The 25,119-nt window shown below is 36.3% G+C and overlaps 1 protein-coding gene across 1 annotated transcript in view; it reads left to right on the forward strand.

Moving 5' to 3' along the window:
- The first annotated feature begins 17,406 nt into the window (after positions 1-17,406).
- ENPP1 (ectonucleotide pyrophosphatase/phosphodiesterase 1) overlaps positions 17,407-25,119 on the forward strand; it is a 65,564-nt gene continuing 57,851 nt past the window's right edge. The window contains exon 1 of the mRNA XM_063096368.1: positions 17,407-17,646. Within this exon, the coding sequence (XP_062952438.1) occupies positions 17,407-17,646 (240 nt within the window). The remainder of the gene's footprint in view (positions 17,647-25,119) is intronic.

The raw sequence follows: 25,119 nt of genomic DNA on the forward strand, positions 1-25,119 counted from the left end.
ACTCTCATATCCCAAGCCTAAAATAGTTCTTGGCTCATAGTAAGGACTCAATAAGCATGTGGTGAATAAATGAATAGGAAAATGAATGAACAGAAGTGAAAAATGAATGAATGACTAAAGTCCCTAGCACTGTGACCAGCACATGGTGGCACTAGATAAAATGATAACTAACATTATTGTTAGTGCCCTTTCTAGATAAGACTAATAAGCTGAGTATTTAAGTTTGTTGAGCATCTGATTATGGTTTCAGAAACTGAATGTTATGTATTCCTGCAAGCGTGCTTCCTATAGTTGAATTGTTTCCAACAGCTGTGCAATAAATAAAGATCGACATATGTTTTTGTGTTTGTGTGTATGTGTCAATGTGTATTAAAAAAGAATGTCAGTGAAGATTTAGATGGTAAAAATATGTGAAATAATTTTCATATATTTTCTCTGGTAATCATGTGTATTAAAAATATATTTGCCTTGATTTTCTTTAATTTTATTAAAACAATTACATTTTTGGTATAAGCTTTATCAGTCCTTATCAGGATTTTCTCAGTCAATAAATATTTTATCTGGAGTAAGCATAGTTAGTTATTCATACAATTTTCAATCTTTAATTTTATTTTAATTTTATATTTCAATAAATTTTTTATAGTTTTTAAGATTTGTTTTTCTTTAGAAAAAGTATGATAATCTAATATGAGAGATTTATGGATACATATAATGCTTTTCTATTATAATAAAATCAATTTTAATTTTGATGTTCAATTTGTTTATAGCAAGGACTTGGACTTACTTGATTTTAGGTCCACATGAAAAGTTTGTGACTTGTGAATAATTACCATTCCAGTCATCATAAGTTTAATTTCTTAAACTGAATTTACTTATAGCTCATGGACAATAAAGATATTTTGAAAGCTTTTTTTCCCCATTGAAATAATTTTCTGAATAGAATACTTACATATAGCAACACTCTGTAAATCTATCTCTTGGAACCAGAATATCACAACTCATCCTGTCTTTTAATTGGCTTGTCAGACTTTCCAGTAATCTTATCTATCTTTTTCTGAGTTGTAGAAAGGAATTTTTTACAATACAAATGGGCCAGTAGTTTATTCATCATTTTATTCATTCAGTTCTTAGCTGCCAGCTGCACATTCCTGGTCTCTCCCTGTCCCACTGTGATGTGCTTCAGTTGCCCCCAACTGCTTGCACTGAGGTTCCTAGAAGGAGCCACACTCTCACTCTGTGAGTCTTTGTGTATGTGGTTTCTTCATCCTGGAATATCATCTTCCCTCTTAATCATTCTTTGCCTAAATCTTGCTGGTCCTTCAAGATTTGCTCACACGTCATATTCTTCAGGAAGTTTTCCATGACCCCTATTTTGTGACTTTTTGTAGGTAAGGAAAGAAGCCAACTAATTTGACCATGGCAAAAAAAGAGGGACATTGTTTTAAGAATAAAGAAACAGGTAAAATCCAAAGACAGAAAGGGAGGTAGAGCTGAGCCACACAAGTCCTGGGCTAAGGCTCTGAAAATCAGGTTACTTCATGTGCTCTCCTATCTCTGCTTCTTTTCATGTGCCTGCTCCAGGCTTCCCTTTCTGTGTACACCATATTCTTCTGTGACTCGCCTTGCACACAGCCTAACATGGTCTCCCTCAATCCCTTTTTCTACATCATGACCATCCAGATGTCTGGTGTAAAATTCTCAAGTGATAGAAAACCTCACGGCTCAAGCCACAGAAAACCTCAGTCACAGCTGAGTCATTGGGTTGACCGGATTTCTGTGAAGCATCCATCTCTGTTGGAATCAGTCATGACTATACAGACAGGACCATGTCCAAGGATATGTGCGGCTGCCCCTTCTAGTGGCTGCCAGGGGAATAGGTTTTCTAAAGTGGACTACATGAGGTGTAAGCAATGATGGTCATAAGGGCTATGGCCCTCAGTCAGGATTGGTACCTTTCCTATGGGCTCCCGACATACTTGCTTCCCTTTCATAGATAGCTCTTAACACACTATATTGCAACGAACTCTTTATATATGTATGTGTGTGTGTGTACATATATGTATGTATCTGTATATATCTGTCTTCCCCACTCGGCTAGAAGCTTCTTGGGAGGATGGGCCATTCTTGTTTTTCTTTTTTATCCCTAGTGTTTCTAATACAGTTCTTGGCATACAGTAGGTAATCAGCACATGTGTGTTCAAAGGGCTTGTGTATTAGCATTCAGCAGGAACATTTGCAATATATCTTCCATATTATATGGTAATCAGTTAAATATATTAACAAAGTAATTTCTTGCCTCTCTATTTTGGAGTCCTAGAGTCCAAAGGCTGTGTTTTATTTTCTCCACTTTTCTGCTGACAAAGAGGAAAAGACAGTTACGAGCTTTGTGGAGTCAGGGAGAGGATCTGACCTTCTAAATCCTTCTTAAACAGACTTGTGGTCAATTCTCCTGTTAGTCCTGCCTTCACCTCCATGAACAGAAGTACCGGGTGCAGTCCATTCTGCATATACATCTGGCTGCATCTTGACTTTCTTCACTTCCGGCTTGGGGTTGAGATTTCTTGGGTCTGCTAAAGCAATTAGCAAGTGTCTGTCTGGTGTTCTGCCTAATATTGTGTTATTCTGATCATCTCTTCAACTCTCTTTGTCCTCATGAATTTATGCCTTTTTAAAAATCATTTGGTTGTTTTAGTGTGATTTTGCAAGGAAGTGAAAGTATATGATGGATTCATCATCTTTTCCCAGAAGTCCCAATTAGCATGGTTTCATTTTTTAATTTTAAAAATCAGCTTTTGTAAGGCATATTTTAGGTACAATAAAATTTTTTTTGATTTGAGATATGCTCTTCAATGAGTGTTGATATATAAATTCAGTCAATATTCCAATTTCTGACCAGAGCCACTTATTCTTTCAATCCATGCTCATTTCCACTGCTCCTGTTCTTTGGCATTATCATGACCCTGTTTCTTTTCTCCCAGTCTATCACATCCATCATGTCTTAACTTCATGACCTATGCAGTATTGTGGTTTGAATTGTGTCCCCCCAAAAGTATGTTGAAACCTCAACCTCGGGTACATTTGAATATAATCTTATTTGGAAATTGGGTCTTTGTAGATGGGAGTAGTTAAATTAATAAAGTCATGCTGCATTAGGGTGGGCTCTAATCCAATGACTGGTATCCTTATAAAAGGAGGGAAATTTGTACAAAGACACAGAGACACAGAGAAGACACACACAAAGGGAGGGAGATTTGAAGACACAGAGAGATGTCATGTGAAGATGGAGGTTGGGATTATGCAACTGCAGACTAAGAAACACCAAAGATTGCCAGGAGCCAACAGATACAGAGCATTTTTATCACCCCCGAAAGTCCCCTTGTACCCATTTATAGTCAATCCCCTTCTCCCACCATGACATGGCAAACTTCGACCTACTTTCTGTCGCTAGTTTCACTTTTCTAGAATTTTACATCATGTTGTTGGTAATATTCCCTTATCCTTTCAATGTTTGTAGGATCTGCAGTGTTTGTCACCTGTTTCATTCACAATATTGGGAATTTGTGACTTCCTTCTTTTTCCCAATGAGTCTGACTAGAAGTTTATCAATTTTATTCAACTTTTCAAAGAAATATCTTTTGATATTGATTTTCTCCACTTTTTTCTGTTTTCAATTTCATTAATTTCTGCTTGTTTTCTGTTATTATTTTATTCCCTCTGCTTATCTGAATTTAATTTGTTTATCTCTTTCCAGATGATTCATTTGAGACTTCTTTTGTTTCTAACATATGTGTGAATGTTATAAATGTTTCTGTAAGTATTGGTTTAGCTGCATATTACAAATTTTGATACATTGCATTTTTTACATTCAGTAAGTTAAAAATATTTTTTTGTTTTCTCTTGTGATGTCTTCTTTGGCCCAAGGGTGATTTAGGAGTATGCTACTTAATTTCCAAATATCTGGGATTTTTTTTTTTTCACTTTTAGCTTAAACGTGTGGTACTCAGGGAACGTACTTCATATGATTTTAAAGTTCTTAAATTTATTGAGTCCTATCAGTATCTATATTTGTTTATGGGCCATGTACACTTGAAAAGAATGTATATTTGGTTGTTGTTGGGTGAAGTTTTTGATACATGCAAACTGTGTCAATTTGGTTGATATTGCTTTCTAATTCTTTTATATCCTTACTGATTTTCTATTTTTTTATCAATTACTCAGAGAAATATTAAAATTTTTGAATATTATTGTAAATTTGTCTGTTTCTCCATTCAATTCTATGTTCTGCTTCATGTACTCTGTTATCAGATGCATTTATATTTAGTATTATATTTTCTTGATGAACCAGCCCCTTTGTTATAAGAAAATGTCCTTTTTTTGGTAAATAGTTTTTGTTCTAAAAACTACTTTGTCTTATATTCTTATAGACACATTAGCTTTCTTTTGATTAGTGTTTGTACGGTATAACTTTTTCTGTCTTTTTCTTTTATCCTTCCTGTCTTTACATTTAAAGTGGTGTCTTGTTCACAGCATATAGTTGGGTCTTGCATTTTTCCTTTTTGTTTTTGGTTTTTTGGCAGCTAGCTGGTACAGGGATTCAAACCCTTGAAGGTCTTGCATTTTTATTGAATCGGAAAATCACTCCTTTTAATTGGGGTGGTTCTAATCCATTTGTTTTTAAGAGGATTATCACTATAACTGGACTTAAATCTACCATGTTGTTATTTTTTTCTATTTGCCCCATCTGGGGTTTTTTGTTTGTTTTTCTCTTTTCCTCTTCATTTGGATTAATTTGGGTAATTAATTATGATCTCATTTTAGCTCTTTATTAGTGGTTGAGCTAAGGTTTATACTATACATATTTTAACATGTCATTGCCTATCATTCAACAATTTTATACCACTTCATGTATAAGGTAAGAACTTTAAACAGCATTTTCTATTTAACCCTCCCATCCCTCATGCTATTGTCATGTCTTTTACTTCTACATATGCTATAAATCTCATGATAAATTTTTATTTGGTTTGCTCCATTGAATTATATTTTAAAGAGATTAAAAGTGAGAAAAAGGTCTTTATATTTATCCAAACATTTACAATTTCCTTACACTTTATTCCTTTGTGTAGCTCTAAATTTCAATTAGATATCATTTTCCTTCTGCCTGAAGAACCTTTTAAAATATCTTTTGTAGTGCAATTCTTCTGGGGATATATTCTCTCCATTTTGTTTGTCTAAATGTCTTTATTTTGCCTTTATTTTTCAAAAACATTTTCCCTGGGTAAAGAATTCTACTTTGACTAATGGTTTCTCTCTATATATACTTTAAAGATACCTCTCCATTATCTTTTGGTTTGCATACTTTCTGCTAAGAATTCTGCAATAATTCTTATCTTTTTTTCCCACTCCACATCCTTTTGCTTTGGTTGCTTTTAAGATTTCTTTTTTAACACCATGTTTCAGCAATTTGATTATAATGTTCCTTGACATGATTTGTTGGTGTTTATTCTGCTTGGCTTTTGTTAACATTCTGGAATCTGTGAGTTTATAGTTATTTTTCAAAAATTGAAAATTTTGTTCCATTATTTTTAAAATATTTTTTCTATCCTCCCTTTTTCTGGAATTCTAGTACATGCATGCTAATTACATTCCCCTCAGGTACCTGATGCTTTGCTAAATATTTTTTAGTTATTGGTTTTTCCTTGTGCTTATTTTGGGTAGTGTCTACTGCTACGTCTTCAGTTTTACTGCTCTTTTCATTGGCTGTTTGCAATATAGTCTTTAACCTATCCAACGATTTTCTCTTTTCAGATATTGTGTTTTTTACCTCTGGAAATTACATTTGGTCTTTTTTGCATCTTCTTTTCTTTTTTTTTTTTTTTCTTCATTATGCTGATGTTTTCTTTTAACTTTTTTAATACATGGAGAATATTTATAGTAGCTGTCTTAAACCCTTATCTGCAGTTTCATTATCACTGTCATTTCTGGGTCTGTTCTTTTGACTGTTAATTCTCTTATTTTTAGTGAGGGCATTGCTTTGAATATTTTCTTGACCATGTGATTTTCTATTTTCACTTAGAGGTGATTTAAAAAATTTGATTTCTTTTTTGTCATTTAAAAAAATTAAAAAATTTAAAAATGTCATCAACTTTAAATGTTTATAAAGTACTTTACCTATTAAGAAAGACTATTTTATCTCTCATATTTATACATTCTGTCAACAAATATTTGTTTGAATGGGCCAAGAGCTGTGAGTTAATTTTTGATGATCACTCATATTTTTTTAATATGCATTTATGGCTATTTTTGTGTCTGTGTTTACATTTTCATCTTTTAGAAGTTTATTTTAGAATAAACAGGGTTAAAATAAATGATAATGTTTTGGTTTCTGGTGGCTTAAGGAATAGAGATATACAAAGCTTTTTTCCCTATTCTCCATATTATGAGAAGTAACAGATCTGTCTTATACTGGGCCAGATCTCAGCATTTGATGCCTTGGTGATGTCACCAGCACAGTGAGAAAGAATACATTCTTATTATTTTGGGGCCCATAGCTACAGTGTTTATCTCTATCTTTCAAGGTTTCAGACCATACTGCAACTGTGGCATATTTGTAGCAAATATTCTCTCAGATGCATGAGAAGGAAGGCCAGGTACCTGCCTAAGGCTTGGCTGTTTCCCATGATTATACCTAACCAAGTTTAATAACTACATCAGTAGAAAAAAATAGATGTCCCATATTGGTGAATTTTAAAGTGTTGGGATCTTATATTTTATATATATTTGTATATATTATATGTGGTTATATGCTTGCAGGGGCATAAATGGTTAATAATTCTTGAAAAGAATGATGAGTTTTCTTTTTTGTTTTCCTGTGTGAGTGATCTGATCCCTGATCAACCAGAATTATCCATCTTCCTAAAAGCAGAGAGAGGGAGATAAGGTAGGAAGGCTTGGCTTTGTTACACCAAAGATAAAAAGATAAAGAAATTGTTATTGTTAGCTTTCATCTACAAAAATAGAATTTTTATTACCTAGCAAAGTGATAGTCTTAAAGTCAGATGTTGTTAAGACATAAAATGATTTCTAAACTTCTTAAGCTCCTATAAACATATTAAGAGTAAGGCCTGAAAAACTCAAATATTAAATTTACTATAAACCATGGGAATACAGAAGTCAAGAAATGATGCAACAGGAAGTCCCTGCTATTCTAGAATGAGAGGAAGTTGACTGTTTTGATTCTGGGGAGCATGGAAAGAAAAGTGCGAAGAGTTAAGGGAAGCCCTCAATTACACATATTTGTGATGGCTTTACCTTTTATGAGCTGAAATCATGGGTTTGGGTGTGTTAGGTAAATTGAATATACAGGCTGAAGCAGAGATACTTCTAACCTGCTTCCTTATTGGGCCTCGTGGGGGAGACTATTGGCTGAGTGTTCCCTCAATATGGAGGGAATATTTCCAAGTAAAAAACAACTGCATACTGTAGGTAGGCAGAATCTAAGGTAGTAATCTGAAGCTTCCATTAACTCTCCTGTAGGAAGAGAGCAATCCAGAAGTTTCCACACACCTTTTGGGGCTATGGAAGGTACCTGAGTTGAGAGCCAGTGGAGTAATACTGTGGACCTCATAGTTAAAGATAAGGTGACCCTAACTCAGAGAGCCAAATATAAAGAGATTAGACTATGGTTGAATGGAGGATGTGGTTGTACTCAGAAGTGTCTGCAGCTGTACCATGAACTAAGGTAGAGTTTAATTAGCGATAGTGGATTTCCAAGCCTTGATAGAACTAAGAAAACAAGTCAGAAATTTACCAGCAGCACCTCAGAAGACACAAATGCCTAGGACTATGTTAGACCAGACACTGAGCAAATAAAAGAAGAACTCAAAGAGAAGCAAGCTTTCATACTGTCACAGGAAACCCTGTCCAAGTTCTGCCAACAAACAAGTAGACACCATCTTGGGGAGGCTTAGAGGTAGAGGAGCAAACAGGAACAATGAGTACATCTATCTCCAAAGATACTGAAGGGATTGAGATAATATTATTTATCTCCCCCACCCCCCCAACCTCAACCCCTTGTTACCCAGTAGGCTTAGAGGAAGGCTGGACCATAATATACAGAATATACAATAAATAATATATATTATTTATATATATCTCATGTCTGAATAGCAATGTGCAGATTTGTGTCTTTTCTACACATATTTCCTAAAATTCCAAGGGACTTCCAAAGAACAGGCACAATGCTCACAATAAGTAGAAAGAATGGCCCTTTAGTGGTAATTTGTTGTCTCAGATAAAACTGCCCATAGAGACTTCATAATGCTTAGAGAATTCCAATGGTGAATAAGAAGCCAGAGAAATTATAGTGAACATTTGTTATATTTGCTATCCAGCAGAAAACTCCTTTTCTTCTGGAACAAAACTCTAATTATACACCTGGGAACCAGTCCCTTCCTAACCATATCAAACCTTAACTCAGCTCTATACACATTTGGCTCTTTTTATAGCACCCGAAACACTGAGTCACCCAAAGAGATAGAAAGGGATTAAGATAATGTGATTTGGCCTTTATAGAGTAAACATTAGCATAGACAGGGAATTCCTAGCCTAGAGTTAAAATGAAGACATTTTAATACTTTCCATGCACACCTGGTATACCCCTAGGACACAGTTTGCAAATTGGGAGCCTAAAGACCAATCAGTTCCACATATACATTTTGTTGGCCTCCATGGTGTTTTTAACAAATATTGGCTCAGTTACCAATATTTAAAAATCAAAAGAAATATCCAGATTTCCAGCACTTATTTTAAAATTTAGGATGGATTTCCAGCTATGGAAGTGTGAAGAGAGTGGCAAAACTCAATTCTCTCTGCAAAATGCGATTATTAAAATGGACGACAACTTTAATAACAAGTCTTTTAGGATTCTGCAAATTGACAAAAGACAGTCACATTGAGAAGCATTTATTCTTGAAAAACTGCTAGAACTTTTGATAAGAACTGTGGGAGTTTGTAGGCTTTAGCCACTGGAGAGGTAAACTTGATTTGGTGGGGTCATAGTGGGGTCTGAAAACTCACTGCTTTATAAAAGTGGCAACATTGTTAGAAATAAAACAAGAAAAATCTGTGGATTTATGTCCAGGCAGGTACTAAAAAAATACCCAGAAAGATAATCAGAATTCAGAGTTGCTATAATATATTATCTAAAAGTCCACTTTTCAAAAAAAATTTATAAAACATGCAAAAAGAGAAGAAAGTATGACTCATATTCAGGGGGAAAATCAGTATATTCTGTTCTCTTAATTTCTTTAACAAACATAAGATTATTTAAACCTATGATTGTACCACTGCATCATTGTCTTTATAACACATATAGGTTACTATATGACAATAATAGCAGAAAAGAAGGATAAGGATATGTATGTGTATTACAGAAAAATTGTTGTATTTTAGCATGATTAAGTCAATATTAATCTGAAGTAAATGATAATAAATTAAGGATGTGCATTGTAATCCCTAGAACAACAACTAAGAAGGTAACTTTTAAAAAAGTTAAAATTCAACAGAAGAATAAATATGGTGTAATAAAAAGTATTTTTAACACAAATTTAAAGAAGGAAAGGAGGAACAGAGGGATAAAAAAGACATGAGTCATATAAAGCAAGTAGCAAAGTGGCAGGCCTAAATTCAAACATTAATATCTACATTAAACATAAATGATTAAATACTTAATGTAAAAGGCAGAGATTGTCAGACAAGCCAAAAGTAAGATGTAATTACAGAGTTCAAGTAAAAAGATGAGAGAAGATATACCATGCAAACAGTAACAATAAAAGTCCTGATTGGCTATATCAATATCACAGAAAAAAAAAAAAAAAAAAAAAAAAGACCTTAAGAAAAGAGATAGAAGAATAGAAAATTTAAGACTAGAAAATTATAATCATAGAGATGAAGAGTGACATTTTGTATTTTGTAAATGATTACATGGTTAATACACCAGGAAGATATAACAATTATAGATCTATACTCACCCAACAACAAAATACATGAAGTAAAAATGAACAGAATGAAAGGAGAAATAGATAAGTCAACAATTAGAGATTTTAATACTCCTTTCTTAGTGATTCTTAAAAAAAAATAAATAAAACTAGACAGAAAATCATTAAGGATATATAAGACCTACACAAAACTATCAACCAACTTGACCTAATTAACACACATAGAACATTTCACTCAACAATAGCAGAATGCACATTCCTTTCCAGTGTACCTGGAATATTGTCTGGGAATATGTTAGCTATAAATTTCCCTTTAACACATATTTTATTTAAATGCTTATATTAGAAAAGAATAAGGATCTGAAATCAATAATCTAAAGTCTCACCTTAAGAAGCTAGAGAATTATTAGCATCTGAAACAAAAAGTATGTAGAAGAGAGAGAAAAAGTGATCAGAACAGAAATCAGTGAAATGGAAAAAAAAAAAAAATTTAAAAAATCTACTAAACTGAAAGTTGGTTCTTTGAAAAGTGCAACGAAATTGATAAACCTTTAGTTAGACTAGCGAAGATAAAATGAAAAAAGATATAAATTAGCAAAATCAGGAAGAATGGAGGGGGCATCAGCATATATTTTATAGAAATTAAAAATATTATAAGGGAATATTATGAAAAACTTTATGGACAAAATGATAAAATGAACAAATTAATAGAAAGACACAAATTATAAAAAACTGACTCATGAAAAAACACTATATGAAATAAAGTAATTGAATTTATAATTAAAAGTCTTCCTGCAAGCAAAGCCCAGGCCTAGATGGCTTCACCTAGAGAATTCTATCAAACATATAAGAAATACCTAATACTAATCCTACACAAACTCTTTCAGAAAGTAGAGGATAAAAACAGAACAAAACAAAACACTTTCCCAACTAATTTTATCTGGTCAGTATTACAACTGATATCAAGACAAAGAAACATTATAATAAAAGAAAATGAGAGACCAAAGAAATACGAAGTAGAAAGGAAAAAGTAAATATGTCATTATTTGCAAGTGACATGATCATATGTTTTGAAAATTCGAAGGAATCTACCAAACAAAAGAAAACTATGAGAATTCATAAGCAAGGTCACAGGATACAAGATAAATGTATGAAAACTAATTGTATTACTGTACATTGGCAACGAACAAACTGTTTATGTATTAAGAAAATAATTCCATTCACATTATCATTAAAAATATAAAATACTTAGGAATAAATTGATGAAAGAAACCAAGACCTATAAAGTGAGAACTATAATGTACTGCTAAGAAAAATTAAAGGCAATAAAATAGATATAATGATATGCTAGGTTCATAGATTAGAAGACTAAATATTGTTAAGATGGCAATTCTCCTCAATTTGATTTATAGATTAAACACATTTTATCAAAATATGCAGACTTTTTAATTTTAATTTTAATTTAATTTAATTTTATCAATATACAATGCAGTTGATTTTCATGTCCCTTTACTGATTCCTCCCTCCCCTCTCACTCTCCCCCGTGCAGACTTTTTAAAAATAGAAATTGACAAGGTAATCCTAACTGTAATGGTGAATTTTAGATGTTAACTTGAGTAGATCAAGTAGGGTGTGTTTGTGAGTGTGTTTCCAGAGGAGATGAGCATGTGAGCCTGAGTGGACTAGGTGGTAAAGATCCGCCCTCAATATGGGTGGGCAATCTGCTGGGGGCCTGGACAGGACAAAAACAGAGGAAAAGGCAGATTTCTCTCTCCATCTGCTGGGGCTGGGATACATTCTTCTCTCCTGTATATGAACATCACTTCAGCCTTTGAGTTCCAGGACTTGTACCAGCAGCAGCCCTGGGCTCTGAGGCCTTTGGCCTCAGACTGAGAATTATACCATTTGCTTCCCGGTTCTGAGACCTTTGGAGTTGGACTGGGCCATGCTACCCACATCCAGTTTGCAGATGGCCTATCTTGGGACTCTTCAGTTTTCACAATCATGAGAGCCAAACCCCCTAATAAACCCTCTCATATATCTATATACATATCCTATTGATTCTGTCTCTCTGGAGAACCCTAACACACTACCCTTTCATGGAAATGCAAAGGGCATATAATAGCTAAAACAATTTGGAAAAGGAATAAAGTTGGAAGACTTATGCTACTTGATTTCAAAAATTATTATAAAGCTATAGTAATCAAGGAAATGTGATATTTGCATAAGTATAGATATATAAATTAATGAAACCCCAGAAATAATGTTAAGTGAAATAAGCCAGGCACAGAAAGACAAATACCACATGATCTTGCATTTATGTGGAATCTAAAAAAGTCGAACTCATAGAAGTAGAGAGTGGAATGGTAGTTACCAGTGGCTGGTAGGGGGTGGCAAGGGGGGAAAGTGGAGAGATATTTGCCAAAGGATCAACCCCAATAGAAATAAACCCCAACATTTATGGCCAATTGATTTTTGACATAGTTGCCAAGGTAATTCAATGGAGAAAAGATAGTCTCCTTTAGCTGGTGCTGGAACATTGAATACATATGTAGCAGAATGAATTTAGACCCTTCTCTCATACAAAATAAACTGAAAATGGATCCTAGACCCAAATATAAAAGCTAAAAGTATAAACTTCTAGAAGAAAACATAGGAGAAAATCTTTTGGCTTTGGGCAAGTCAGAAATTTCCTCGTTATAATAGTGAAATCATAGTCTATAAGAAAAATATGGATAAATTGAATTTTATCAAAATAAAAAATTTAGCTCTTTAAAAATCACCATTAAGAAAAGGAAAAGCCACATACTTAAATAAAATATTTGCAAAACATATATATGATAAAAAACTTGTGTAGAATACTTAAAGGACTCTTAAAACTTATTAGATGAGAAACAAATCCAATGAAAATGGGCAAGAAATTTGAGTAGACATTTCACCAAAGAAGGCGTGAATGGCAAATAAGCTCATGAAAAATGCTCAAATAATTAGTCTTTAGGGAAATGAAAATAAAATCACCTTAAGATAACACCAAACCACCCACTGAAAAGGCTATATAATAAAAAGACTGAGAACAGTAAGTGTTGGAAATGGGTATGGACTCCTCATACATTGCTGGTGGCGATGTAGAATGGTACAGCCATTTTGGTAAACAGTTCTCCAGTTTCTCAAAAGTTAAATATATACTTTCCATGTGACCTAGCAATTTCATTCCCAGTTATTCACTCAAGAGAAATGAAAATATGAATGATCTTCAAAAAGTTCATGGAAAGATTCATATTATCTTTTAATTCTATTTTTCCATGAACTTTCTGATGTACCCTCTTGTAAGTACACTCACGTGCATGCAAAGACATGCACATGAATGTTCATAGCAGCATTAATCATAATAGCTCACACTGGAAACAATCCAAGTGTCCAGAAGCTAGTGAAAAGATAAACAAAATGTGATATATCCACACAGTGGATTACTTACTCAGTATAAAAAGGAACTACTGATAAATGCATCAGCATGGATGAACTTTAAAAACATTATGCTGAGTGAAAGAAGCCAGACACAAAAGACAGTTTATTGTACCATACCATTTACATGAATTTCCTAGAAAAGGCAAAGTATTAGACAGAAAGCAGAGCAGTCTTTGCTTGGGGCTGGAGAGGGAGCAATTTCTGACTGCAAATATGTAGAAGGAAACTTTTTCAGATGGGGAAATTATTCCAGAACTGGATGGTGTTAATTGTTGCAGAACTGTATAAATTACTAAAAATCATTGAACTGTATGCTTCTAATGGGTAAATCTTATAAAATGTAAATTATACTTTAATAAAGCTGTTAAAATTCAGATTATCTGGCAACCATACATTTTGTTTGAAGTAAAGGTGGAAGTGATAATGGGGAGTGGCAGAGACTGTGGGCAACCAAGTGAAAACTGCAGCTCCCTTCAGATGGGGTATCATTTCCCATTCTCTCAGTTTCTATTACTCTCCATTGCATCTTATGCTTCTGGATTCACTTTATTCATTTTGTTACCTGACTGATCCCTGTAGGTGTCTCTTCTCCATCCCAGAGCAGCAAGTGTCCCTTCCTGACCCCCTTTGTAGAAGTATATCCAATGGCAGCTCTAGTTTTATTTTCTCTCTTAGGGGTCATGTTTGTGTAATTCAAAAATGGAAAGGACAGACTTGAATTTTTATGTAAAGTTGGGGAAATGTAAAATGTTTTATTAGCATCTATAGATAACAGTGTAATTTTATGATATTATTTGTAAGACCTTTCTATAAATGGAAAACACTAAGGCCCAGAGACTTCTTGTAATCTGTTTAAGGTCACATAATTATTTAAGCTTCTTGCTCCAGAAGGTATTTTTGTGCTTACAAAAAAAGAAAGAAAAATCAGGATGTCAAACAAAATCTTAAAAATAAATTAATGCCATGGAAAAATGTTTTCTTCTAGGCCTCATAAAGATTAAAGAGGACTTGTGGTTTTTTTCCCTTTTAGACTTGGCTAGATGTCTTTTGTGTTTTACTGGCGAATCAGAGAAAGCTGGAGAAGCTCTGGAGCAGCTGCTAAAATAATTACCCTGCAGCATATTTCATTTTTTAAGAGCTAAGAAGAGTTGTTTCTCAACTTTGAGAAGTCATAGTTCAAACATACATAAATTGGTTTTGTTTGGTGTTTTGGTTTGATCTACATCTAATGCTTCAGGCACCACGGAAGAAATGTTGAAATATTTGGGTGTTAAAATAAAACTTAAGAAATCTTGTAAAGTCTTAAACTATCATCTTTAGTTCTGTACTAGATTAGAGTCCTTGAACACTAAAGCAGAATGTTTTAGGATGAAACAATCATTGTTCGCCTTTGCACTAACCAGAGAAGAAGGATTGTGGTTTTATGTCTCAAGACCTTATTGTACTTTGGAGTGTGAAGCTGTCCCTCAGGCCACTTTATTTATTTATTTATTTTAATTTTTAATTTTTTTTTTTTTTTTGTCTTTTTCGTGACCGGCACTCAGCCAGTGAGTGCACCGGCCATTCCTACATAGGATCCGAACCCGCGCTAGGAACGTCGCCGTGCTCACGCCGCACTCTCCCGAGTGCGCCATGGGCTCGACCCCCTCAGGCCACTTAGAATAAACAAGACCTACCAAGGCAAGACTTCATTACAGGCATTGCAATGTCTATAGCTAAACAATATGAGTGCATACTTGACCCAGCTTTACTCCTCTGATTTTAGACTTTCAATTGGGTTTTTATAATTATCCATGAAAGTCCCAACTGGCGCAAGGGAGGCATGAGCATAGGCAGAGACCACATCCTGGTGGCCTGTGTGCCAGGTCCACCCTGCAGATGTATTACATTTTTTTTGGCTTTTGAAATGTCAAAATAAATTGTTTTTCTGAATTTTGTAGACAACATTTTGCGATCTGGAGAATTCACACAATCATCTAAATTTCCTGCTTCTCTTGAAAAACCTGTCCACACTGGGCATACAATCCTGCTGAGTAAATGCTGCATCCTATAACTGGGCACATGCTTCACCTTTTGCCATGTCTACAGGGGGCTGCCTCACTCATTTATGGTTCCTGCTGTCCCTACATGTTTGAAGATGTTTGTGACCTTGCAGACTGTACACTGACTTTTCCAAATGGTGAAGTCTTTAAAGGGGTCTGTTGCCTTGGGGTGCAGAGGATACACTCCCATTTGTGTTTTCAGGTTCAAAGCCACTTTGGAAAGACTCTGCTGAGTTTTTTTTAGAAGATATGACACTCATTTGGCCAGTTTCAGTGGAGCAAATCTTTGTCCTTAAATCTGATTTTTGGAAACAGCCAAAGGAAAATTTGGAGCCCACTTTGAGGTAAAAAAAAAAAAAAAAAAAATGTGTGACTATGAAATACTGAAAACCTGTTTCTCTTGGGTGGTTTGTAAGCTGACTCAAAGGGAACTTAAAAACAAAGTTCAATAATGCTATGAGAGATGGACTTTTACTTCTTCCAGATGTCAACTGCACTTTCTACTAAGCTCTCATAATAGCCTATGTGTGACTCTATTATGCAAATGTGACTTATGTTTTAATTTTTTCCTGTTGGTCCTACCCCTCCCCACCTATCACCAGACGGAGTGCCACTCGAGAGAAAGATATATTTATTTATTTTTTATGTGGCATGCATAGTTGGAGGCCAAGAGATTGAATTGAAGGATTCATTACTGAATGAATGAATGGATTGGTGAGTCAGTGTAAATGGAGAGCATCCCAAGTTGACTTTAGTATTTGAAAGAGGATAACATACGTTTTATATCTGTTAAACATCCGTTCTCATTTTTAAAACATTAGCATATATTCCTGTAATCAAAATGAATAAAAAATTACTTGTTTTTAGATTACATAACTTTCCTTAGTCCCTGAAGTCAGTCCCAGGTATTGCAAAGCAATTGAAAGTCACTGGTTTGCCCCTGATAGGCAAGCCTCATTTCACTACACACTTGTGGTTTTGCTAACTGATCAGCAAGCAAACGTAAAAGTTCTAGAATCAAACGTGAAATAAAACCCACCAGCTTACTGTTCGTTTCTTAGTTTAAAAATGTGGCTTATCAAAGTATTCAGATTGCATTAAAAATTCTGATATTGCTAATTCAGTATCGGAGTCAACCTCAGGAGATTGCAACACCTTCAATACAGAAAGTCTAAGAGAACTAGAAAGTAAATATATTAAAACAATAGCAGCGATAAAACGCCAGAAACCACATAAAACTAAAAGTAAATATCCCCTATACGTGTGAGTGTGTGTGTACAGTATGTGTAAACCCATGTATTTTAAGGTTGAATATTCTTTTTAGAGCAGCCTAGGTAGTGGTGCATAGCTTTGAGGGAATTCTTGTTTGTTTCTATGTGGGACAAAAGTAGGGTCTCCTTCCCCCACAGTTCACTTGCGTTTCCATCCAGAAGCACGCGTCTGCCCCAACACTCCATTCTCCCGCCTTCGAGAAGCTGGCACAGCATGGGCGGCTGATCCTTCTCCTCCCGCCCTGCCCTCTCTATTTCGGGGCCCCATGATCTCATGCCCTCTGCAGACCACACTCTGCAGTTCCAGCGGAGCCCGCGCCTCCAGGCCACGCAGGGCGATTCCTGCAAGTGTCGGAGGTGCCCGGGGCGCGGGGAGGGGAGGCTCTCGGGGGGAAGTGAAAGACACGCCCACGTGAACGACCCAAAATAACCTACACGCAGAGTGCCCGAAATCAGACAGGAAGCCAAATAATCCGGGGCGTTGAGTCCTTTCCCCTCACCTCGAGCGCTGGGCGGAGGGACGCGAGCCAAGGGTCTGACCGCGAGGGGCGGCGGCGCGGCGCGGCGGGGCGGGGCCGGCCGGAGCTATTAAAGGCGCCGCGGGGCGGCAGGGCCGGAGCGCCCGGGGCCGCGATGGAGGGCGACGGCTGCGTGGGGGACGGGAGCCGCGGCTGCGAGGGCGGGCGTGGCGCCCGGGAGGGCCCGGCCGGGAACGGCCGCGACCGGAGCCGCCGCCACGCCGCCGAGGCGCCCGGGGACCCGCAGGCGGCCGCGTCCTTGCTGGCCCCCATGGACCTGGGGGAGGAGCCGCTGGAGAAGGCGGCGAGCGGCCGCACGGCCAAGGACCCCAACACCTACAAAGTGCTGTCGCTGGTAGGTCGGCGGCCCAGCCCAGCGCCCGGGAGGGCGGGGAGGGCGGCGCGGGGCTCCTGCGCTCGGAGCGCGGTCAGCACCCGGAGCCCGGAGAGAGGCAGCGGCTGGGACGCTTCGCTCCGCCTGCACGCTCCCCGCTGCGGGCTTCTGCAAGCGCTCGGCACCGCTCTGCCTTCCCTTTACCCAGCGGAGGTTTCCCTCCCCTGTGGAGGGATGCTCATGAAAGCAGGCTGTTGTCAGTGGTCATCTTTAGAAATACCACTCCCCCCACAGAGAACAGACGGGAAAAATGACCAACCCGAAAGTTGGTGGTCTTAGGAAAGTGCAGCAATATTTTACCTCCTTGAGGTGGCTCTGGGTGCAGTACTGATGACTTTACTGAAACTGAGTCCAGTTAAAAAGATTTCACACAACTCTTTAAGTTTTATCAGGAGCATTAGAAAACCCTTTTTCATTTGTCTCTGATGTGGAGTTTTCTTTCAGCTGATTAGAAATTCCATCGGTATTCACATATGTGACTGTGAAGAAACGTTTATGATTCTTTGCCCACTCTTTTAGCCATAGGCGACACGGTTTGTGATGCTAACAAAAGTACCTATTGTTCTGTGCTGTTTTGTTAGGACAATCGCAGGATCCACAGTCTATGAAATGTGAGGGGTTGTTTTTCATTCTCAGTCTATGGTGGGCAGTGCTCATTGAGAGTCAGAAGGCCTGGTTTCATGGCTGCTATTAGTTGCTGAGGCCTTTTTCAACTCTCCCCCAACCTCGATTTCTTCTGTGTTGGAATGTGGACAGCATCAACTCCCTTGTGCATTGCACAGGATTATTATGAAGATGAATGAAACAATGTGTGTGGAAAAGTAAATTAAAACCACAAGGAGGCATAATCATTTTTATTGTATTATACAGAAATCACAGATTTCTATGTATAGTATACCCTAAAATATATTATCACATCTATTATGATTGAACAATGCTTTGTAGAAAAATTTCTGATTTTTGAAATCTCTTTTGTAATGATTTCCATTTTCACTATATTTTGGGTATCGTGGAGATGTTAAAGTAATTTGAGGAACCAACATTCCTAGACTAAAGAGATGATGTCATGTATTTAGTACTTAAAAATAAGCCTAGGGTTCAAACAACAGGTGTCCCAAACCACATAATGTTTGTATCTCAAGGTGTATTTTTGCATCATATAATCATTGTTTGCGTCTAGAACACACAATATTGATGAGAACTTAGTTTTAGTCTATTGAAAAATCTTTTTTGTTTTTGTTAATAGAAAATCTAAGTTTATAGAACACGATCTCTTAAATTATTTAGTATCACTACCTTCAGGTGTTTTGCACACTGTGAAATATTCAATAATTGTACATTGAGTCTGTATGTAACTCCATCGTAAAACCATTTTTACGTGCCTATAGTCTTGAAAGGTTTTCCAGTTGCCAAAATTCAAGTTTTAAATCTTTCTGATTCATTTATTTATAGATCCATAACAGGTACCAGCAAAGGTCTACCTTTGCAACAAGCTTTTCAGTCTTTGACACCTGCAATCAGCTGGTCAAACAGCATTCATTATGCTTTGATGAGGCAACTCTGGGCATTTGACATGGAAGTGCCCTAGGACTGACTTCCACAAGCAGGACTGTCATGAATATTATTTATCCCATTAGGTGGGGTCTTTTGCTTTAACGCATATTGAATTGGAAAGAATTCTTACCTCGTATCTTTTGATGGAATATGGTTGAACACTGACATAGAAGTAATCACCAAACTCATTGCTTTATTGCTGAAACTCTTAAGTAATGACTGAATGGGAAGTAGAACCTCTTACCTGTTCTTTTTTCCCTTCCCTATTTCAATACCTTTCTTTCCCCAGACCTTCCCAAAGTAATGGGCTTCCAAAGGGAAGAGTCCCCAAAAGGAACTTGACAATTTTCATCAAAGAGCTCTGGGACATGTCTTCAAGAGAGAAGCGACAATTATAGGATTCTTTTTTTCAGCTTAAACATCACACTTTTCATAAGGCTGAAGAAACGGATTAGACTAATTGCATCCCAGGGTTGGGATTAAGAGAGGCCAACCACTGCAGTGGTCCTCAGCCACTCAGTTTTAATCTAGCATGATAAACACAAGAATTGCCTTGCAGAGAGATGACTAATCAGTGGCAACCTGAGTGTTAGGTTTTTCTGCAATTTTCTCAGGTAAACTAAAATGAGGTAGGTGTGTGAGTATGGTTGAGGAAGGGAAGATCCTGTCCAACCCTTGCTTCTCTTTGATGTGGTATTCGATTCTAGGGGAAGACTGGCAAGCTGTGCTGGAGAGGCTTTGGCCCTGGGCTCTGGAAATGCTTGTGCCTAGGCATTGAACCAGACTGGGGAAAACAGTAAGAGGGAAAAATAAGGATTATTCTCCATATGCTTCAGTAGAAATGTGAAACACTAGAGGCCTTCCTTCGTTCCAAATGAAGTTTTGAACTGAAGTGTAGACTTCACTGATGTTGGATGTGTAGATTTATTTGAAATATCCTTCTTGTTTCCTGGCATAGTTTTGAAAGGGCAGGTAATTTTCAACCACATTCTGATACATTTCTCCACTTAGCTCTTTGGATGCATTACTTTTTGTGTTTGTGACCTTTTGCTGTGCTTATGAATACATGTATCTGTGTATGTGTAAGGAGCTTTGCGTGTGGGTGGTGGTCACTGAAGACTACTTTCATCTTTTGATGAAAGAGTTCTTTATAAGAGGCAGAAGTTGGCCTTGCTTATGGGAGATGTGGCTCTGAGTTATTAATTCTGTTAGCTTCCTCCCCTTTCTCTTGCAACCCATTATCTTATCTCTAAAATACAGCATGAAGAATATTCAAGATAACTCTCTGTCCTTAATCTAACTGGAAATTGATATTGCTCTTCTGTTTATAAAACTTAAAATTTTATAAATTCGTCCAGCCATAGTTTAGCATTTTATTTCAAAATGAACAGAGCATCCTCGAGACCAGAGAAGTCTCCTTTTTGTCCCCTATGGTATTTGTTTCGCGTGTTCTAATAAAATGCACCAAGAATGTCTAGGAACCCAATGAGACTGTTGTGTTTACAACTAGGTCTAAGATAGTACCTAACATTGTCAGCTTTTGGTTGGTTGAATGAATGGACTGAGTTACACTTTGAGTTGGAAGAAGGCCAGATGGGAAGACTGAATACACAACCACAGACCCACATGGCCTGTGAAGGTCAAGAATCCAAACAGAGATGACACTGGGGTATAAATTCAGGGGTCAGATCAAAACTGGGATATTATTTTATTTGGGCATAGGGAGATGGAAGAGGTAGTGAATGTACAAAGGTTCCCAACAAAGGCCATTTCAGAGGCTTATTCCAGAATAAGAAATCTAGCCACTGGACAGTCCCTCGGGTACAAACAACCCAAGTGTGGCCATCTGGTGTGTGCAAGTAAGGCCATCCTGCGGGTGCGAGTGAGAGTCTCCTTCGCTTATACCAAGGCCTCTTTTGTTTTGGTGACTGCTGTCACACCACGAATTCAGCCTTTATGACTGTCATAGGCATCTGTTTTTTCCAACACTGCTTTCTATTACTTTTCTTCTGCCTTGAGTCATGTTCTGGTATTTCTCTTTCACCATTTAGAGCTCAGTTGTTTCCACTCCATGTAGTCTCTTTCTCAGGGATACACAGCTACCCTTTCAACCTCTTTTCTTATTTTTCTTCATTTCACTTGTTCAGTTAACTTTGGACACTCTGTTTTGCCATCTCCTGCCCCGTCATGTCCTAATCATGACCCTGAAGAGAATCCCTAGGGGCTGTGTTGAGAGACCTTATGTGTTCTGACTAATAAAGAAGTGAGGATCGTTAACCTTTCTGGATATTTACAGAAATTTTTGTCTATTAGTTTTTCGTCTTCCTCCAGCTAACTCTTCTCAGGTATCATTATAAAAGGAAATGAAAATAGTTTCATATTCAATTTTGTTTTGAAGTTTGATGAATACCATTGCAAAATATTTGTGTAATCTTCAATTTTGTTTTTTAGTTTGATGAATACCATTGCAAAATATTTGTGTAATTGTTAAGATAAAGCAATAGTATTTCATCTATGTTATGGGCTTTTTGGACAAACCAGTGAAACTTAATTATGAATCATAACTTTTTTTTCACTAGGGGGAGAGGTATTTTACGTCCAGACAACTTAGGAACAAACAAGTTTTTGGAATACAACTTGTAATGAGATAAATGCCTTTCGTTAAAATAAGTGTGCCTCCATCAACTAGGAAATATCCCCAAATGAGAATTTATCCCCCAAATAAATAAGAATCTTTTCAGTAAATGAACACAACACAGAACATAGACTACTCTTTTAAGCATTAAGTCTTACGCAACAAAAACTGATATTCAGAATCCTAACCCAACATGAAAATCCTTTGTCATCAAATAAAATCTAAGTTGTACATGTACCAAGGAAAGAAAGTGTCATTATACACTTAAGAAGGTTTTTCAAAGGAATGATCAGAATATTCAGCTAAATATTAACTAGAACACTCTATTTCCTGAGTATTTTAGTTATCTGAGGTTAAATACCACAATTAAGATAACATTTATAGTATTTTTCATTATTTTCTCCTCTTTTAGTTTTTAGAAGAGTTGCTGGAAATGTAGGTGGTAAAAGTTTAGATGATTATAATCATTCATATAGCTCTTTGCAGTTTTAGAAAGTAGTTTCCTATATACTTTTTACTGATCCCTCATACATCAACAACTCTGAAATAGGAAAGTATGGTGACAGTTAATTCTACTTTATACATAAGGAAACTGAGGCTCAGAGGTGTTCAGTCAGCTTTCCCAAACATTACTGTGCTTAGTAGAAACCATCTAGAGAATGTTAAGGACATAGATTCCTGGGCTCGCATCCCAAGGATTATGATTTAGATTTGGAATGAACCCAAGGAATCTGCATTTTTTTAAACAGACGCCTCTAGTTATCCAGGTGTACGTGGTTTATTTATTCTGTTTCTAGAAACAATGGATTAAGGTTATAGGCAAAAGCCACACCATCAGTAAGTTATAGACCATGATAACTGGAGGGATTTATAACTACAGATTTTTATTGTGGACTAATGGTTAATGCTTTCCCATTCATTTGACTTCTCCACGATGACTAAATATTACATCCTGATCCATCAAGCTTGGTGTGCCATTGGATTTACATCTCTCCTTTGCCCACTTCCATATAAAGAATATGTACTTAGAACCCCAGATATTTCTAGTGTGGTGACTCCAAAGATTGCTCATATAGTGAGATGTAATAGGTGTCTTTTGGTAGTTTCGTGAATAAATTTCCCCAGGTGGAAACCAAAATTAATGTACTTTGTATTAGTGTGAAATCAATAATCAAGGGTTTTTGTGAGCTTCCACTGTATGCAAACTTTTGGGAAATGGCTTTCTTCTTAATTTGAGCTTCCTTCTTGACACATTTTTAAGAGTCATGACATTTTGCAAAGTCATTTTGAAAGGAGTGAATGTTCACAAGCATATCTCATTTATAGATGTATCATTTTCTCACACTGTATCTTAGGACTTTACACAGATTTAGTGGCAAACATCTACCAAAGTTGTGATTTGGGAACCTTAAAGATAGTTCTGTCTTGGTTTTCAGGAGAATATTCTTGAGAAAGTATTGTATTAGGAACCAGCTTGTTCCTAAGTTGGTTTTCTTCACTTGGATAGCTTTTTGGCCTTAGCAAGCGTCTGGGGTCTTAAAGAGCCTTCTGGGGCCTGTGGTCTCTTATGGGGAGAGAGAACTGAAAAGAAACTCAAGTAGCTTTTTAATGATTTTATGTTGCAGCAAAATAAATACAGCTGTCATTATGACATTTCCCCCCCGCCCAAATAGAGTCTCATATTGCTCCAGAGTATCTTTTATGTGATTTTGGATAAAATGTTTATAAGCAAAAGACAACACAGGTAGAACAGTTACAGCCAAAATATTTAAGGCAGCAGTTCTCAAAGTGTAGTCTGTGGATCCCTGGAGTTCCCTAAGAGCCTTTCAGAGGGGACTGAGAAATTAAAATAATTTTAACAGTTATAGTAAGTTATTTGCCCTTTCACTGTGTTGATGTTTACACTGATAGTATTAAAGCAGTGATGAGTAAAACTGCTGGTGCCTTAGCAGAAATCAAGGCAGTGGCACCAATTGTATAACTGTCTCTCTCTCTCTCTCTCTTTCTCTCTCTCTCTCTCTCTCTCTCTCTCTCTCACACACACACACACACACACACACACACACACGACAGTTTCACTTAGAATGTCCTATATGAAGCATTAAAAAATTCCCTTGATGAAACAGATTTTTTAAAATTTCAAACCTAGATTACTAGTTTTCTTAATATTCTGTATGACAAAATCGGAAGTACACATATAGGGTATCTGCTGCATTCTGAAGTGCTGTTTTCTGGAGGAAAAGCAATTGTGAATTAAGTTGCAAGCTGAACTAGCTGCTTTTTTTTTTTTTTTTTCATGGAACACTATTTTTATTGAAAGAACTACTGACAAACTGTTGTTATTCAGACTTGGATATTTGGCACACATTTTCTTAAAAATGAATGTTAGTTGTCACTTCAAGGAAAACAAATGAAGGGATCTGTTGCCTATGATAAAATCGGAGCTTTCAAGCAAAAATAATGATTTTGAAAAACTTGTGTGTGCCATTATGAGCTTTACAGCTTCCCAATCTTTAAAGACTTTTCTGATGAAATCCACGGAGACAGGAATGATTTTTTTTTTCATATTGTTTAATGACATATGTCAACATTTGGAAGACTGACATAACTTGGTGAACAAATAATTTTCAAAGGACCAATGGATTATGTTACAAAATTGTGCATTCTTATAAGTTCCATTCAAAATGCAACATAGACTAATGTATTTTAATGTAATAGTTTGAAAAGTTCATTAATATTGTTTCGAGTTTCATGCTGCAATTTGCTTATAAGAAATGACCGCTTGTAGAATTTGGTGTAATTTTAAAGAAGAATGTCCACAGTCATTTAAAAAGGCTTCTTAGGGTTGTCTGTAATTTTTAGGAGTATTATGAGATCCTGAGACCAAAAGTTTTCGGAATATCTGCTTTAAGGAAAGGCATACATTTGATAATATTTAAGAACTAGGGAGAGAGAAAGAAAGGAGATTAAGACATAAAAAGAATTAGCTAGTGGTGACAATTTTATCTTTATGTAAATTCCTTTATAGATTTCAAAATACTTCATCTAGTACCTGCTTTAACCACAGCTCTGTTATTCTTCTCATGTTAAAGATGAAAAAATCATGGCTCAGAGAAATTTGCAGGACTTTCAAAGATCACAAAATTAATAATTCTGTTAATCTTATCTCTGTAGCTTATTGGTGAATTGATCTGGAGTCAGACAGAATTAGGTTTAAATACTGCTACTGTTAATTATCTATTTGA

Source organism: Cynocephalus volans, chromosome 5, assembly GCF_027409185.1.
Source record: "Cynocephalus volans isolate mCynVol1 chromosome 5, mCynVol1.pri, whole genome shotgun sequence".
NCBI classification, from domain to species: domain Eukaryota; kingdom Metazoa; phylum Chordata; class Mammalia; order Dermoptera; family Cynocephalidae; genus Cynocephalus; species Cynocephalus volans.